The sequence below is a fragment of the Oryzias latipes genome, chromosome 15 (genome assembly GCF_053564925.1).
Source record: "Oryzias latipes strain Hd-rR chromosome 15, Olatipes_Hd-rR_3.1".
NCBI lineage: Eukaryota > Metazoa > Chordata > Actinopteri > Beloniformes > Adrianichthyidae > Oryzias > Oryzias latipes.
The window spans coordinates 27,278,246-27,295,000 of NC_136251.1; the positions used below are offsets into that span (position 1 = coordinate 27,278,246).

The window sequence follows — 16,755 nt, forward strand, 5'->3', positions numbered from 1 at the left end:
AATGATGTGTGTTTTAAGGTTTGCTTTGGCCCAAGACTACATTAAATATCAGTTTTTGTGTTTGAATTAATCAAAGGGCATTTTGAGTTCCTGCGTTCCCACATTCTCTGGGTCTACTGAACCAAAATGCTGTCAGATAACATTGTTATGTGCCTACTTGAGTCAATGTACCAGTAATTAAATCTTCCCTTGGAAGAGGGAAAGCTGCTGAGGAAAGATGAAAAACCTTTATCATCCAGGTTTTCCCCTGAAAAATGGAATATGCTTCCTTGGCATAAAAAAGGAGTGGAACAATTACTGTAGGTGTGTCATTAGAAAACAGTTCAGAGGCCTCCATCTGGACTTTATTTTATCACAGTATGATGTCAATCAAGCCTTCTCTGCACAGTAAGATTCAGTAATTAAAAGAAGGTTTAGATGCTAAAGAGGAGATATTAGGTATTTGACGAAAGATTTATTTGTGTTATAGAAAAATATTTAAAGATCTAAGTTGATTTTTAAATAAATCAATTTCTTTTAGAAACGGCATTTGTTTGGTCGAACTCTGTATAAAAAAATACTTCTGCGTTGCAACTCCATCCATCCATCCATACACCCATCTTCAGATTCCCTTTTGGGGTCTTGGGGCTGCTGGGGCCTATCCAGTAATGTGAGGTACACCCTAAACAGGTTGCCATTCTGGTGTAGGGCCACACACTCACATGCCCCCTTAGGGGCAGTTTAGAGTCACAAATTACCCTATGAGGCATGGTCTTTGGACTGTGGGAGGAAACCACACAGAAACTGCAAACTCTACACATAAAAATCCCAGCAGAACCAGAGCCTTCTGACTGTGAGGTGAGAGCCCTGTACACTATCCCACCTTGTAACCCTGTAATGTGAACTGTGACATTAAAAATGGATTCAGGCAATTTTATTAAACATTTTCGGCTGTGATTTCCAAACAATTATATAACAAAAAAAGTTCTGTTCAGACTAAAGAAATTAATGTTTATGTCCACAAAAAACATCAAATGTTTGATGTTCTTTTGGAAAATTTACTTAAATTTTCAACTATTAGGATTTTTAAAAAAGCAGAGATAAGAAATATTTTCTATTCAGCATCAATTTAGAAGCTACTCCCATGCTTTGCTTTGTATCAGAAAATGCATTCTAGTGATCAAAACTGTTAAACATCAAATTTTTTAAGAAGAAAAAAAGTTTCATTTTACTTTAATTAAACAAATGTGGTGGAGTATAGATTAAACACCTTTTATTTATTATTCTTTTGGCATTTTTGAGTTTCATACCTCATTTCCATTTGCACAGTTCCCCTTTGTTTTTATTCTGTACAATATTACATCATTTGATTTTTTTTTAGGAAATAAAAATGACTGCATTTCAAACATTTTTACAGATTTACAACATACACTAAAAAGACAGCCTTCAACACATTAAACCAGCAAAACCTTTCAACGTGGACATGCAGGGCTGATGAGGCAGCAAGACATGCAGGAATGGAGGCTTTTATGGGTTTTGTACATCATCACATGGAGAACATAAACAAGAGATTTTCTTATCCAAAGCATTTCTCTTTTGTCATCAACCTTTATTCAAAGCCTTCCTGAGAGAACTTTGATGGACATTTATTTAAAGAAATACAGAAAATAGAGAATATCATAAGAAAAAGTTGGCTTTCATTTTTCATTTCAGGAAGCAAATTCTTAAATGTCTCAAACATTTCTTAAAACAAAACAGACAGCAAAAAGCATTGCAATTCAACAAATACTCCAGAAGTCTGGACTGTTTACTTCTTAAAGATGCTGGTTCCCTTTGAGGAAGATGTCGTTGCCATAAAACAAGCCTTCATGAAGAGGTTAATGTATTAAAGTCGCCACAACAACTGCAGACACTGGGAGAAAATCGTGACAAATGGGTTTTCAGAGGAAATAGTCTTTTTGTCTTTTCCAGAGTGTCTCTTAGTTTCCTGCAGGTCCCTTCACATCCAGAGACTGCTGAAGAGCCCCGGCTTGGAGGTTGCAGGCTGATGGATCACAGTAACCATTCAGACCGGCGGAACCAGGAGGCCCGGGTACGCCAGGCTGTCCGGGAACACCAGGAGGTCCCCTTTGCCCATCCCGACCATCCTGACCATACCCAGCTTTGCCCGGCTCTCCTGTTAGAGAGGAAGGTTTAGAAGCCACAATAAATTTTTAATCCAGCTTTTCTTGATCAGTTTTCTTTGATTTCTTTGTGTAGAAAAACTATGAATTTTTGAAAACAAATATTTGGACTTGAAGCTTCTACAAATTAATTTCTGTAAATTTGTGTTTAGTCTGAATTTTGGAGAAATTTCCGCCTATAACTTTCAACTTTAAATCTCTTGTTTTGCTGGTTCCTGTGCTAAATTCAATTTACACTAATCAGAATGCTTTTTTTTAAATAATAAAATACAATATTGTTGATACAAATTGAAAACAGCTAAATGAGCACAACGTTGTGCAAGAAAAATTGAACTTTTTAAGAGGGGTTTTTCTTGTGCATATAGTCTGGTGTTTAATCATGCACGCCCTGAAACAATGCAGGGGTGCCCCTCTGCCGCCGCCACCACCATCCATCCATTGTACTGTGTTTTCATGCTGTAAAAAGACAGTTTTTAATTGTGTCAACACGTTGAACGCAGTGCGGAGACAAAACTTTTTCTGTCCCAGATGATCTTACCCTCCCTCTGTAACCTGTCTACACCCACTTTAAGCAAGGTGCATCACCTCGGCTGCACTGTAATCAACTTTGAACTGCTTATTTCTGTTGTCGCCTGATTTTGTTTGGGTTGCACTGAAATGTATTTTCTTATGAAAAATTAGAAATCCTTAAACCTCAATTATTAGATTTCTTCACCCTTGGATTGTATTTTTAACTTATCAAAGTTTCAGAAGAAAAGAAAAGCACTCACCAGGAAGTCCTGGAGGTCCTGGCTGGCCTTTAGGCCCTCGCACAGTGGGCCCTCTGGCCCCTCTGTCCCCCATGTCACCTGAAACATAAACCTATTTTAAAGGCATTTCTCACAAAAAAAAAAAAAAAAAACATTTTCTATTTAGTGTCTAATTACACCGCCTTACCTCTGAGGGCAAATGCATCAGTGTTAAGTACCTTTGGGTCCTTTAAGTCCCATCTGTCCTGGTGGCCCTTTAAGTCCCGGAAGCCCTCTTGCTCCAGCGTGTCCAGGAAAGCCGTTGTCTCCTGGGGTTCCAGGAGGCCCAGGAGGTCCAGGTTTTCCAGGTAAACCGGCAGCTCCCGATTCTGGCCTCCTTAAACTAGCTGCTAACTGAGCCAGCTGTTCTGTTAAAGCACAACCGGAAGAAAAACATGCCAAACTAAGAACTCTTGGTCTTGTGAGAAATCCTGCAGAGATCATGCAAGTTCAGGAGTAAGTCATGAGAACAGTATTTAACGAAGGGGAAAGTGAGGTCACTCCTGCCTCTCTTCTTTCAAATTTCTGCTTTTAAATTGTGCAAACCTGAAGAAATACTCCATTTTGAAGAAGGGATGACGGAAAAAGGAACGTTACAACACTTTATAATAATCTCCTGTGGTTTACTGATGTTTTGTCCTCCATGTTGGATTCCATCTCTCTGACTCTTGACAGAATCCATGTTGTGGCCGTTTCATTGCTCTTTTTCTTTTTTTAGAATTTTGTCTTTTTGCAGACACTATCTTCGCTCAGAGCACTGAAGTACAGGTCCGCTGGAGGTGAAATTAATTTTTCAGCACATCAGGTATAAAAAAGTCATGAGAGTAGGAGATGAGTTGTGGGGATGTAAGAGCAGAAGCCTGGAGAGAACAGATGTTGTGACTTTGGCAGAATCTTTCTGAGCCTCTGAGAGCGAGTCTTTCATCCATCACATGAACGAGGGCTGAAGCTTATTTCATGTTTTGTTTTTTTGGGCCAAACCTTTTTGAACCTGAGAGTACCCACCAACCACACAGATCAGTGAAACAATGCAGGGGCAGCTCTGCGTGTTGTTGTGTAATGAGCCACTCTGGGAAACGTTGGAAGTTTAAAAAAGGGGCTCAACTGGAATGACAAAGGGGGTCAAAAGCTTATCTTCTCTTACCTTGCATGACTCGCATGCAGACTTGTTTGATGTGTTGATCACTTGGTTCTTTACCCTGTGAGGAAAAAAAATACTACTTTAACAGATTCTAAAATAAAGTTTCAGTTTAACAGCAACATACATTTTTTCACATTTTTATGCAGGGAAGTTGGAGAACTAACAAGGCAGACTTCTTTTTTTTATTTAAATATAAGTTACATTGGTGATTTCTTAGGTTTGGTCCTTAAAGAAAGTGGGTCAGAAATAAAATAAAAAGTCAATAAATCATAGAGCTAGCTGGAGCTACTTAAACTAGTTAAAGAGCCGCTCCAATGAAATAATGTGTTCTTGTGGCCTATTTCTGATTCAATTCAATTCAATTTTATTTATAAAGCCCAAATTCACAACAACAGTCGTCTCGATGGGCTTCGTATTGGTAATTGAAAAACATAAAATCAAAAGGATCATGAATACATAGAATTCATTAGGAAACTGACTAAACTAAACTGGACATCCCTGCCCTTAGACCCCCCTTCGCGGTAAGAAAAACTCCTAAAAAAAAACGCATTCCGGAAAAAACGAAGAAACCTCAGGGTTTTCCACATGAAGGAAGGATCCTCCCCCAGGACGGACATACGATAAACCAGAACTCATAGAGAAGAATTGACTTATCTAACGCTACAACTACATATTTAAAGTCCTGCAGACGAGCTTCATCCAGCCGGAGTTTGGGGGACAGTCGGGGGCGCGAGTCGAGCCGGAGACATGATGGAGGACATATATTAGGAAAATAAGGCTCAAAATTGCATTTCTGAGCATTTCTTTATTCAAATTGTTGAGAATCAGGAGCAGACAATAAAAAGCTTCATGAACAAAGCTTGTTTGTTACATAGAAAATACGCTGGGCAGGCCACAAGCTCGCTGCTTCATTCTATTGTCATGGGGCCACTTGCAGATGACTAGAGCTTCATTTTCCTCGTCCCAGCTGGCGTCTGGCTCTAATCTGTCTGGATGACTCCAGTTTTACTCCCCATTTCTGCACGGTTAGGTTGGGAGAGCGTGTCAACAGATGTATGATGGGAAGATGGAGTGGGCTTACTCCACGCCAACAGTCCCACCCACAACTCAGAGGTGAATTTCTAATAAAGTCCTACCGCTCTGCAGAAATGATGTCCTAGAAAACTCAGGGTGTTTTTTTATGTTGCTAAAAATGACAGAATTATAAGTAAAAGACCACTGGACACAAAAACAAATAGCTCACAAGATGATTGGAGTGGGAATTTAAAAAGTGTTTTGAGTCACAAAAAATTTACTCTAAGTACAATTCCTTTTTTTGGATGATTATGAAGGTTTTGTATTTGGACTTCTATTCATCCCTGATTTGTGATGTTTCTTTAGCTTTTGTCATGTTTTGCTTTCCTTGTGTCAGTCACACCAGGCTCAGGTTGTAAATCATCCACACCTGTCCTGTTTGTTTTAATGATTACATGTGTATTTATGCACTTCTAATTCTTCATTGTCAGGTCCTCTGTTTTGTCTCTCTTTGGTTGTGCCTTAGTTTCTGAAAAAAGTAGTCTAGTGTAATACAAGTATACTTGGTTTATACTAAGAGTGATGCAGTATGTTTAAAGTTTACTTTTTATGCTAATAAACCAATATACTATTATACTCCAGAATACCTAAAAAAAATAAACTTCAACTGTACTACCTTTTCTGAGGGATGTTTTAAGTTTATTTCTTAAATATGAAAAAATTGTTTATGCACCAGTTATTGGCACTTATAGCTTTTTGATGGAGAAAGTTACTCTAAAAATGTTAAATTAAAATAAAAACACTGAGTTCTTCAGCATTCTATTATTTTACCTTTTTTTAAATGTATTGTCATGTTAATATTTACTTTTATGCATGTTTCTCTTTTTTTTAGTTTATTTTATTCAGATTTTTTAACCTAATTCAACATCTTTATTTTTCTCTAAAAATACCCATCACAGTGAGGTGTACAACAGACTGGCTTTAATAATAAGATTAACAAAATGACAAATATCAGGAGCAGAAAGAGTTCAGCATATTTATATTCATATTCAAGGCTTCAGAGTTTTGATTCATGTTTCCAGGAGATGGAGAGTGTTGTGCCTTTCATTACTTTCTTCTATGCTGCCTGTGAATCTTTCTTGGACTTACCGCCGGACCCTGTGACCCTCTGACTCCACGTGGACCTCTGTTCCCTTGCATACCACGAGGCCCAGGTGAACCCGGAGGTCCCTCTACGCCAGGCTGACCTCGACTTCCCTCAGGACCTCTTTTGCCGGGCTCTCCAGGAATACCAGTCTTCACACACAAAAAAAACGAGCACAGAAGCAGGTTTATTTGATTGAAATCGACCACTTTGTCACCAGCTTGGCCTAAAGGAGGAATTGGTGACTCACCTCTCCTTTGGCTCCAGGTTCTCCCGGATCTCCCTATGAACAGGATTCACAAAACCCATCAAAACTGGTTAATTCTTCCAAAACTATCATGCATTCTTCTGACTCCTCATACCAGCAATGCAAATGCGTCCTCTGTAGATGACATTTCTAAACCTGTCTATCTCCCAACCATTACAGACTACTGAATTATCTAATTTTGGTATTTACAAAGAAGATTTGGGGCTTTCCGTGATGTCAGATGAAAAGGGGTGAGCTTTAGGAACTGTAGTTTTTGGTGAAATGGAAATTACTGGACTTTTTTTCCCACTGGTAGTCAAGAGTTTATTGTTTTTTGTGTTAATAACTTACAACTTCGCCCTTTTCTCCTGGATTTCCCTCATCACCTTGTGCTCCCTGTGAAAACAGTCTGTTCAGATTTCTTCAAATTTCACTAAAAGGAAGAAATTACTATTTGATGAAAGAAAATCCTACCTGGCCTCCTTTAAGTCCCGATTCTCCCCGTTCTCCCTGTAAGCACCAATAAGGTCAGAAAAGGATTACAATGACATCAAAAAAAGAGTGTGTATTTATGTAATGTTGGTTGTTAATAGCAACTGCAGCTTAGCTTTTTATGTACTTGGTGCCAATGATGTTTTTAAAAGACCTAGGTATCAAAAATATATGTATGTATTATTTTTTTTACCCTTTCTCCTTTTGTCCCAGGAAATCCAGGAGGACCTGGCAACCCAGGGAGACCAGGATCTCCTTTGGGTCCCTGTAATATACAATACAGAAATGTCCTGATGAGAAAAAGATAAGATGATTTAAACCCACATCTGCAATAACAATGCTCTACTAACAGAACTTTATTCTAGATTTAAAGCTAAAATATCTTTAGCTTAGCAGTTATGAGTGTTCACTGCTCGTTATTAACTTTTTTCTTGAAGTGTCGCATTGCTTCTTCTTCTCTCTGGCATGTTTGTGTGCACCATTCTGCCTTTGATCATTGGCTGAGTGTCTGAGGAATGCCAGGAGAACAGAGAACCCTTTCAGTCATCTGCTCAGCGTCTCCTTACAGTGAAAATAGAGCTCATGTGAGATCCAGCCTCAGCCTATTCTGTGAGACATTCCTGCAAAACAACAACCAGGACTTCAGACTTTGAGGTTTCCCTTTTTTTAGTTTCTTTTATTCAAAATTTGTCAGATAAGTATTTTACTTTTGGTGTTTTTTGCTTCATTTGATTCAATTATTTTGACATTTGCTTCCCTTGGTGCTTGCTTCAGTCAGGGCATCTTTAAATTTTGTGTTTTCTTTTCATGCACGTTTGCAAAAAAAAAAAAAAAATCAGGACTATAAGGCTTAATTGATGTTTTTTTAGATTGCATTTTCAAACTCACTCTTGCCCCTGGCTTGCCAGCTGGACCAACAGGGCCTTGCTCTCCAATGTCTCCCTGTGTGGAAATGAAAAAAAGAATAGAATGTATTTTATATATATATATGAAAGAAAGGGCACAGTAAAAAAAAGGAGCAAAAAAGAAAAAAAAACACTCACAGGCTCACCGATGGGTCCAACAGGTCCAAACTCTCCTTGTTCTCCTCGCTCACCCTGCAGTGTGACAGTGAAAATCACTTATTGACCAATTCAGGACCCACACTACTGATGTCTGAACATTTTTCTGTTCGTGCTCACGGTTTTCCCAGCAGAGCCCAGCTCTCCAGGGAGTCCTGGCTGACCTGCATCGCCCTGAACAGTAATAGAAAAAAACAATCAGAATTTTGTAGGATTTTAATTTGGTAACATTGGAAGAAATGATCAAGCAAATTACCTTCAGGCCACTCAAGCCTTTGGGTCCGGGAGAACCAGGCAAACCCTGCAAACAAAATCAAAATCAACAAAAAAGCAGCAGACAGAAATTCATATTAATGTATACTTAGTTTAACCCCTTAATACCTGAATTTATTTCCAGCAATGGAAAAAAAATGACACTTAGGTTTTTGCTTTCAAGGAGATACCAAACCAACCTAATGGAACTCAGACCCATTTCTCCTAAAAATAAAATGATGGGGGATATATCACAGATCACATTTCTAATGGTTTTTCTGTTACACTGATGTCACCATGGGTTCATAAGGCAGGGGTATGCAACCTTTAAATTATAGAAGAGCCATTTGGTCCTGTTTCTTACAATCCAAAACCAACTGAGAGCCACAAAGTCCCACTTCACTGAGAAAAACACTTTATTTAAACTTGTTGCCATTAAGCCATTTACAAAATGTAGCTTTTAAATGTTTACAACAATTGACTTATTAATTATGAGGATTATTATTAGTTTATTATTATTATATACTTTTGACAGCAATACATGTAATCTCCTTTCAAAATAAAACATCCTTTGTCAATTAAGATCCTTAGCTGCTGCAACAGATTTACTTACAACTTCAAGAACTTTGTCTCTGAACAGTATACTCAAGATGAGAATATGAGTTAAAACGTATTCCTATAATAAACCCCTTTGATAACCTTTAGCCTTCATTTTGCATAATTATCTGGCGTGTGTGAAAGAATTGTAAAATTTTCAATGCCCATGTAATGTCAGCAGTGTTCCAAATAAAAAAGAAAGAAAACAACAGTGAGATCACCTCAGTTTACGGATCTAAAAATAAATGAAAAAACTTAACCATAACAACCAAGACAAAGTAAATGAAAAAAGTTTGCTTTTTTTCTGCTGCTTTTTGCTTTTGGGTAGTGATACACACAATCAGTGTTTTTTTTTTTTTAAATATGTTTTCTAAATGTGCTCTACTGTTTGGTTAAGCAGGCAGTTATAGGGGTTCTGAACAACAATTCATTTATTCAAATCAATAGCACTTTTCCTTAAAGCTAAAGAGCCACAATGAAGAGACAAAAAAAGGCTCCAGAGCCTCAGGTTGCAAACGCCTGGGTTACAGTTAGTTTGGAGCAAAAGCTTTTTGATGCATTTTTTGCACCAATAGGTGTCAAAGGGTTAAACATTTTACGGTCAGTTTTTTTTCTTTAAAAAGTTTCTTTTTTTGTTGGTTGTTATCCAGTTTGTTATACATATTAAAAAAAATAAGTTTGTATTTCAACTGCACTGCAGAGTTATTGGGCTTTTATTTGCACAACATAGAGTTTTCTAATGTGAGTCTAGGGACTCACTTACCGGAAGCCCTTGAGGTCCAATTTCTCCAGGTACACCTGGCTTCCCAACACTTCCCTGCAGGGAATCAGATGGCGCTGAGCATTGTTGCTGTCATAACGGTGGCTTATGACTTCATTACATCTGTTCTACCTTTGCTCCTGGCAACCCTGGAATGCCTACGCGTCCGTCAACACCTGGTAGGCCCTGGTCACAGGGAAGAGAGGGACCAAAGTGTTGTTGAGTAAATGTTTTTGTCCCCAAGGACAATTATGTGTTGCTATTGATCAGGCACTCACGGGTTCTCCCTTTGGACCTGGTAACCCGGTGATTCCTCTTGGTCCTTGAACACCCTGAAGACCAAACCGCACTCAGTTGTTAGCAGTGTTTTATGGCCTCTGGAGCCGTTTAACATCCATGTTGACAAGCAACATCCACTAACCGTTTCACCTTTAGGCCCCAGCTCACCCATCACGCCCCTTTGCCCATGGTCCCCCTGAAAAATGTCATTGATTGAATTCAATGACTTATATTTTTACCGTTAGGTAGAAAGATGTAATTTACCAAGGGGACAAACTTACAATTGCCCCTGCCACTCCCTGAGGACCAGGATCTCCATCAGGTCCCCGAGCTCCCTGCCACAGACCAGCGAGTTTTAATCATTCGTTACTTAACTACAGCAATCATCATCATTACTGAATCTTTTTTGGGAAATTGCATGAAGTCTTAGCAGACACACTAGACACTTTATATTAAAAACCCATAAATATAAACACCAATTCTCCTTTGGGGCCCAGCATGCCAGTGGATCCACGGATTCCCTGAGGTCCCTGAAATGTCAAATATGTCCGACATGTGAATTAGAGAAAAGTAAGCAACGACCTGACAAAAACTGGAATCATTTTTAATTAAGACATATTCAGCCCAGTGTGATAATAGCTCACCATTGGTCCTTGAGATCCAACTTCTCCTGGACTTCCCTGGTCTCCCTCTTCACCCTGAGGAAATTAAAACAGAATATTCAATAGTTTCAAAACAATAATAATTACAACAGAAAATAATATCAAAACGTATAAGAAATCAAAATACAAAAAGAAAACAATAATTTATCAAAATTAATTTAGATTTAAAACTAAGCAGCAAAGTAAGCCGATGAACTGGCGTTTCATGACACATTATTTAATGTGCTGGAAAATTCTTGTTAAGGTCTCCTCTGATCTGCATTAGGTTAATTATTTTAGAGTTAATCTGTCACTTACATTTTAACGACTTCTAGAACAATTGCAAGGAAAAATTAAATAATAATTGGGATTGCCAAATAAATTCCATTTTTACCAGTTTGAAGATCATAAAATACAAAAACTTTATGTGTACCTTTTTTGTTTTAAGAAGAAAAATATTTTTTCTGTTTTTTTCTGTTCTGGTTCAAATTTAAGAGATGAAGGATTCACTATGGATGCTGTGGTAACAGATTTTAAAAGAACTTATTAATGTTTTGACATTAAAAGTTCAGGAAAATAAACTGCATTAACACTTTTGGGGGACTCTATTTCCAAAGTAAGTGCAACCTTTTTTTCAGTACAATTTCTTTAAAAAAATATTTATTCTATGTTTAAAGAACACGGATGACACAGTTCAGCCAAAACACTAGTGAATTTTCAGTTTGCTGTACATATGTAAGTCCAGATTTGGAAACTTAAGGCAGAGAAAATGTTCCTGAAATGAAACTTTTAGAGGAAATGAGTAAAAAAAAATGTGCCAGAGACATGGACTGACAGTAAATCATGTTCTGGCACGGGTTGATAAGAGATGGGACCAGACTCATTTCCATTTATATAGTGCACAGACATATTACAGGGAGAGAATAGTTGTGCTTGGACATCATTTCAAATAAATCTTCTTCACTACATGCAAAGAGTCAGAAGAATTACATGGGCTTCCTTCAATTCTTCTTGAACTACAGCATGGAAAAAAATGTTGCTCCAAGATGTTCCTTTAATACCCAGGCCTCATGCATGTTTCTCCTGATATGGACCCTTGTGACACCTTTTGAAGGGAAGGTTATTTTTAATTTTGTGAAAGCTTTCCAAACAAACCTTGTGGCCCTGTTTCCCAGGTTCCCCGGCTTCACCCTTTACTCCCTTATGGCCCTAAAGACATGGGGGTAAAAATGTCAGTTTAGTAAAACAGGCTATTTGTTGAAGAGAATTTTAACTTGTTAAAAAAAAAACAGTATTTCCACCTTCATGCCAGGAAGACCAGGATGTCCAGGAGTTCCAGGTGGACAGGAGTTTGGACACTAAATAATAAAATAAGAGTCAATAATCTGCCTTGCATTGGGTTGGGATGAAAAAAGGTAAACAAAATCCTATTTTTTCTTAATTAACTTACCAGGTCAGCATTTCCCAGCATACCAGCAGCACCCTAAATGAAAAATAAATAATCAATTTATTGTAATAATACATTGAATAAATGTAAGTTTTTGTTGTAGTCTGCAATGATATGTTAACATTTTATGACAATCCCAAGGATCTCACAACAAGTACACAATCACAGATACAAGGTGTTACAACTTGAACCTTACAGGGAATAACCTTGAGTTTCTTTATTACTTCGTTTTCCAATACTCTCAGCTAATTTTGTCACTCACTCTGGGTCCCGCTGGCCCTCGGGGTCCCTGTGGCCCTCTCACTCCCATGGCCCCCTGTGGGGGACAACATAAATGTGTTAAAGCACACAATGTTTGTCTTTCATGCAATAAACAGAACATTTATAAAGTATTCCTCATAGTTTTTATAATCAGTGTTAATTTTGGTACAGAACCTAAAGTATGTGCAGATTACTGCAGCCCGTCAGGTTTTCATAGCCCATTTTCTATTGACTTTTTTATTTATAATCTACAAGCAATTCAATCTATAATCTATAATTCAATCAGCTATACTTGTACAGAAAACATCAAAAAGATGCATTGCATAATTTTCTTGTGGATTGTGGAAAATGTGTTGTTAGTTGGGTTCCCTTTTTTATCTAAGATTAACCAATTAATAATGAAACTGAAAGATGATAAAATGCTATGTTGGTTGGATAAGTATAAGTTATTTTGCTTGATCTCAAAGAGTATTCGTGTCATTATAAGCATAAAATAGGAATGCAAATGTCACAGGACTTTGTGATCAAGCTAAATATTTTTTCTAATTTAGCAAACGACCTTCTTTGATCAACTTTGTCAACCTTAAACTCACTGCAACTGAGATTTTTTTAATGTAATCTATGAATTATGAACTGCTCTCTTATTATCCAGTCCTTTTTTTATTTCAAATGCAAAAGCAATAAATCATGTAGTTTACTAACAGGTGGGCCAACTTTTCCCACTTCACCTAGAAGTCCCGCAGGCCCTGGCGATCCCTGTCAAGAGACACATTTCAACATTATCAAGACAGCTGGGATAAATGTGCATATTAATATGGATGTGTTATGCAAATTACTCACAGGGGTTCCATCTGGTCCAACACCCTGATGAGACATTCACAGCATTATGGTGAATTTTGTTTGGAAGAAGACGAGGAAGACGTAACATTAAAATATTAGGATTTCATGGATTGGTTGATGCAACTTTGGAACTGAAATGTTAAAACAGTGGAACTTACAGCTGCTCCACGAGGCCCAGGTGTTCCAGGCTCGCCCTGAAGAACACATGTACATGAGAGGCACTTAAACAGAAATACTGCTGGATAAAAGAGGACTGTGAGAAGCACAGACAGGTGAATTAACATTCCTCTAGCACATCATATGACTGAGCTCTGCACACTTGACCCAACGACTTTAGCCTAATGAGTACTGATGCAGAGGCTTCCTTCCCCCACAGGGATTAGGCATGAAACTTGCAGGATTACAACTCATTTGTCATGAGAAATTGGTTTCTGCATTACAACTCTTGTTGTCGTCCAAAAAAAAAAATGGATTGCAACCAAACATAGTTTTCCCAGGAGTGTCAGAAGCAAGAAGCTAAAACCTCATCAGTCACTTACTTTCTGTCCTGGAGGACCGTCAAGTCCAGGATCTCCAACTGGACCAGTTAAACCCTGAAGAGAAAGTACAATTAGTTTAAACCATCATAACAGATTTTAAAGCACTGTTTCACTGTTTACAAGTGAAAATCAAATTGACAATATAATTGGTTTGTTTTTTACCCAAGTATAAGTAGTTCTGTGCTTTACTGTCTCTGAATTCACCATCATGTTTAACCGTTGGTGTGGAGCTTAACAGGCACACAAAAAATTCTCAGTCCAGAGTTGGAGGGCAAATTTTTCAAACTGTAGGTGAATCAGAGAGCTGCATTCCTGTCCGGTTCATTAGAAGCAAGTGCACTGCAAGAAATCATTCCACACTAGCTTGAGGATTCTCAACAGGACACACCAACAGTGGCCCCTGCTGACAAAGCTCCTTTTGTTTTCAGACTGTTCTGAGATGTGTTGAAAAGACTAGGAGTCAGATCATGTGTAGGTTTGGTTTGCACTTTTATTTTAAGCTGATCTTTGTTCATCTATGGTGCAGGCAAAATTTACTATTTACCTTTCTTTTGTCAGTATATCATCATTATTAATATGACACCTACTGGTTTGTGTTTCTCTAACCTGTCTTTAAGCTCAAGCTTAAAGAAGGAAGGAAGCAAAGTTAATTACCTCAGCGCCCCTGGTTTGCCCTCCACAATTTGGGATTTGTTCATCCTGTTTAAAAAATTCCTCACATTTTTCCAACTACTGCTTTAGCCCCTCTGCACAAAACATGATGTGCAAACATAACCTGTGTGGTGGGAGGATCCTGCTTTCAGAGGTTTGAGCTGAACGAACCAACAATGCTGCAACCAGCATTCTTTCGAAATATAAATAAATAAATAAATAGATAACTGACATCATTTCCAGGAATTCCAGGTATTCCTGACGACCCGGGTTTCCCTGCATCTCCATCCGGCCCCTAAAACAAAGGGCTTTGCATAATTTCAAGATTCACAGAAAGCAACTACAATGATTCCCCACGGCACATATCAGTTTTCATCGTATGTATCAGTTACCGTAGGTCCATCCTTGCCATCTTCCCCTCTTTCCCCCTAAAACAAAACACAGGTTTCAATAGGAGCAAACTGTGACTTTTGGCTCATCTACTGAAAAGCAATGGGGACTCACATCAATGCCATTGATCCCTGGAACACCAGGGGGGCCAGGAGGGCCCTGGTTTGTCTGTGTAGTCATAATTTAAAAAAATAAAAATATGTTGTTTAGCTCATATGAAACAATCCTGCTAACATACTCGATTGGAAAACACCAATACAGTTGTTAAAGGGAGACAGCAGGTGCACAACCTCAGTGCATGTCACCAAAGGATGTGATTTTGTCTGTGATGACTGAAATTGGTTACATTCAGCAAGTTGTGCAACGGTGCTGCGGCTTTACTTAAAAAATAACATTTAAAAAGTAGCATTCCCCCATTTTTTTATTGTTTTAATGAGAAAATAAAGCAAAAAAAATGCAGCAGTATTTAATGCAAGATTTGCTGTTTTGTCATCAGCAGAGAGAAAGCATGTCTGTCACCTTCAACCACACAAAAAAATCCACACAGAGCAACACAATGGGACTTACTTGAGAGGAGCAAAGAAGGGCGAGCTGCAAGAAAACCACAAGGAACAACCCTTTAATTCCTGGGGCCCCTGCCATGATCTCCCCAGGAGCAAGAAAGGAAAAGTCTGTGATCCTTTCTCTGGGATGGAAGGGAGACCCCTGTAAACTGACCCAACTGAACCGGCTGCAGCTGGCTACACCGGCAGAGGTCCCATAGCTGTAGAGCACCTCATGTATATTCATACAAATACTTGCCATTGGAGGGTTAGTGAGGGTCGCCATGGGGAGGGGCCACAGTCCAGACACCACCAATGGACAACATCAACTGGATTATTTAACGGGCTCAACTCAGTAGGGGATTTTAACATTTTATTATCACTTAAAATGCAACTATAACCATAAAAATCGTTTTTAGAAAATAAACAAAAACATAAAATGTTGGTAAAATATGTTTTTTAACAAAAATAAATGATTAGCCAACAATAAAAATAAATAGTTAGTGTTTTAACAACTAATTATGAATTGAAATTTAAAAAAATAATAAGAAAGATAAAGGAGTGTCAGTATATTTAGTTGAAATAATAACCTGTGTGGAAATTGTCTTTGAGCATTATTACGCACTATTTGAAAATGATGTGGCTGGCTGCGGGTTGTGATGACAAAAGAAATATTCCCATAATTAAAAGCTAATTCTCATGAAGACCGGAATTTGCCATAAAGCAACAAAAATAGCAACGTTTTATATAGTTCTGTGCAAATTCATGGTTTCATGGGTGGATAGGCAAGTTTAATTTAAACGTGAAGGCATCCAGACTAAGTCTTTGCAAAGATGGAACCGTCCATTGCATAAAAGGCGACATATCCGTTCATGGACAAACCTTTCCACCAGCTCCTTGCAACAACTGCCCTAAAAGAGAAAATCTATTTCAAAGTTAACATTTTACACTTTTCATGTCATTTGGTGGACTTATGTTGTTATATTTTATGTATTCTTACATTTTTCTCCTCATGTTTTAATTACAGGAAAAAAAATAAAATGTATCGTTTACATTTGATTAAAGAAAAATGTAGATTTTGTTGACATTATCTGATGTTCAGCACCATGGACAGGGTGAAGGGCGCTGTATCAGCTCCACCACTAGGTGTCAATGTTCACTCGTGTATTGTTCAGGGGAAAACAAACAAACAAACAAAAAACATTTGGGATGAGCTGTTCCAGGAACTTCCATCAGTGCCTCCTCTTGCCAGTTTGGCTATGAGAAACTGGGGCATGGAGAGATTCTTGAGGGAAGAAACACAAAGGCCAAGTTAAACACAAGAATTCAAAATCTGTTTAAACAGAACATTAATTGATTAGAATTGCAAGTTTTTTGTCTCTGACCCCTAAGAATTTTTTTTTTTAAGTTTTTCTTTAAAAAGCATCATAATGTTACTTTTATAGTGTTTCTATTCTCTTTCAATTCAGTTGATTTAAAAGAGGATTTATGTGACTTAACCGGGGAA

At 38.0% G+C, this 16,755-nt stretch overlaps 1 protein-coding gene across 1 annotated transcript; it reads right to left on the reverse strand.

Annotated features, from left to right (window-relative positions):
* Positions 1-1,237: 1,237 nt before the first annotated feature.
* Positions 1,238-15,591, reverse strand: col9a1b (collagen, type IX, alpha 1b). Its single transcript, XM_011484564.4, has 32 exons — positions 15,274-15,591; positions 14,821-14,874; positions 14,709-14,744; positions 14,549-14,611; positions 13,666-13,719; positions 13,285-13,320; positions 13,127-13,150; positions 12,989-13,042; positions 12,288-12,341; positions 12,029-12,061; positions 11,880-11,936; positions 11,734-11,787; positions 10,582-10,635; positions 10,414-10,467; positions 10,219-10,272; positions 10,080-10,133; positions 9,937-9,990; positions 9,791-9,844; positions 9,662-9,715; positions 8,306-8,350; positions 8,170-8,223; positions 8,032-8,085; positions 7,877-7,930; positions 7,182-7,253; positions 6,971-7,006; positions 6,848-6,892; positions 6,500-6,532; positions 6,255-6,401; positions 4,095-4,149; positions 3,130-3,318; positions 2,933-3,010; positions 1,238-2,155 (listed from the first exon to the last, which is right to left on the reverse strand). Exons 1-32 carry the CDS (start codon positions 15,532-15,534, stop codon positions 1,959-1,961), a joined length of 2,217 nt encoding a protein of 738 aa, XP_011482866.2. The 5' UTR covers positions 15,535-15,591; the 3' UTR covers positions 1,238-1,958.
* Between the last annotated feature and the right edge of the window lie 1,164 nt (positions 15,592-16,755).

Excerpts from the sequence above, each read along its gene's own strand:
- col9a1b (XM_011484564.4), bottom strand. The coding sequence starts at position 15,534 with ATGGCGACCCTCACTAACCCTCCAATGGCAAGTATTTGTATGAATATA. Across the intron at positions 8,224-8,305 it reads AAGGCTTGAGTGGCCTGAAG|GGCGATGCAGGTCAGCCAGG; the intron begins GTAATTTGCTTG and ends ATTACTGTTCAG. Across the intron at positions 6,402-6,499 it reads AACCTGGAGCCAAAGGAGAG|ACTGGTATTCCTGGAGAGCC; the intron begins GTGAGTCACCAA and ends TTGTGTGTGAAG.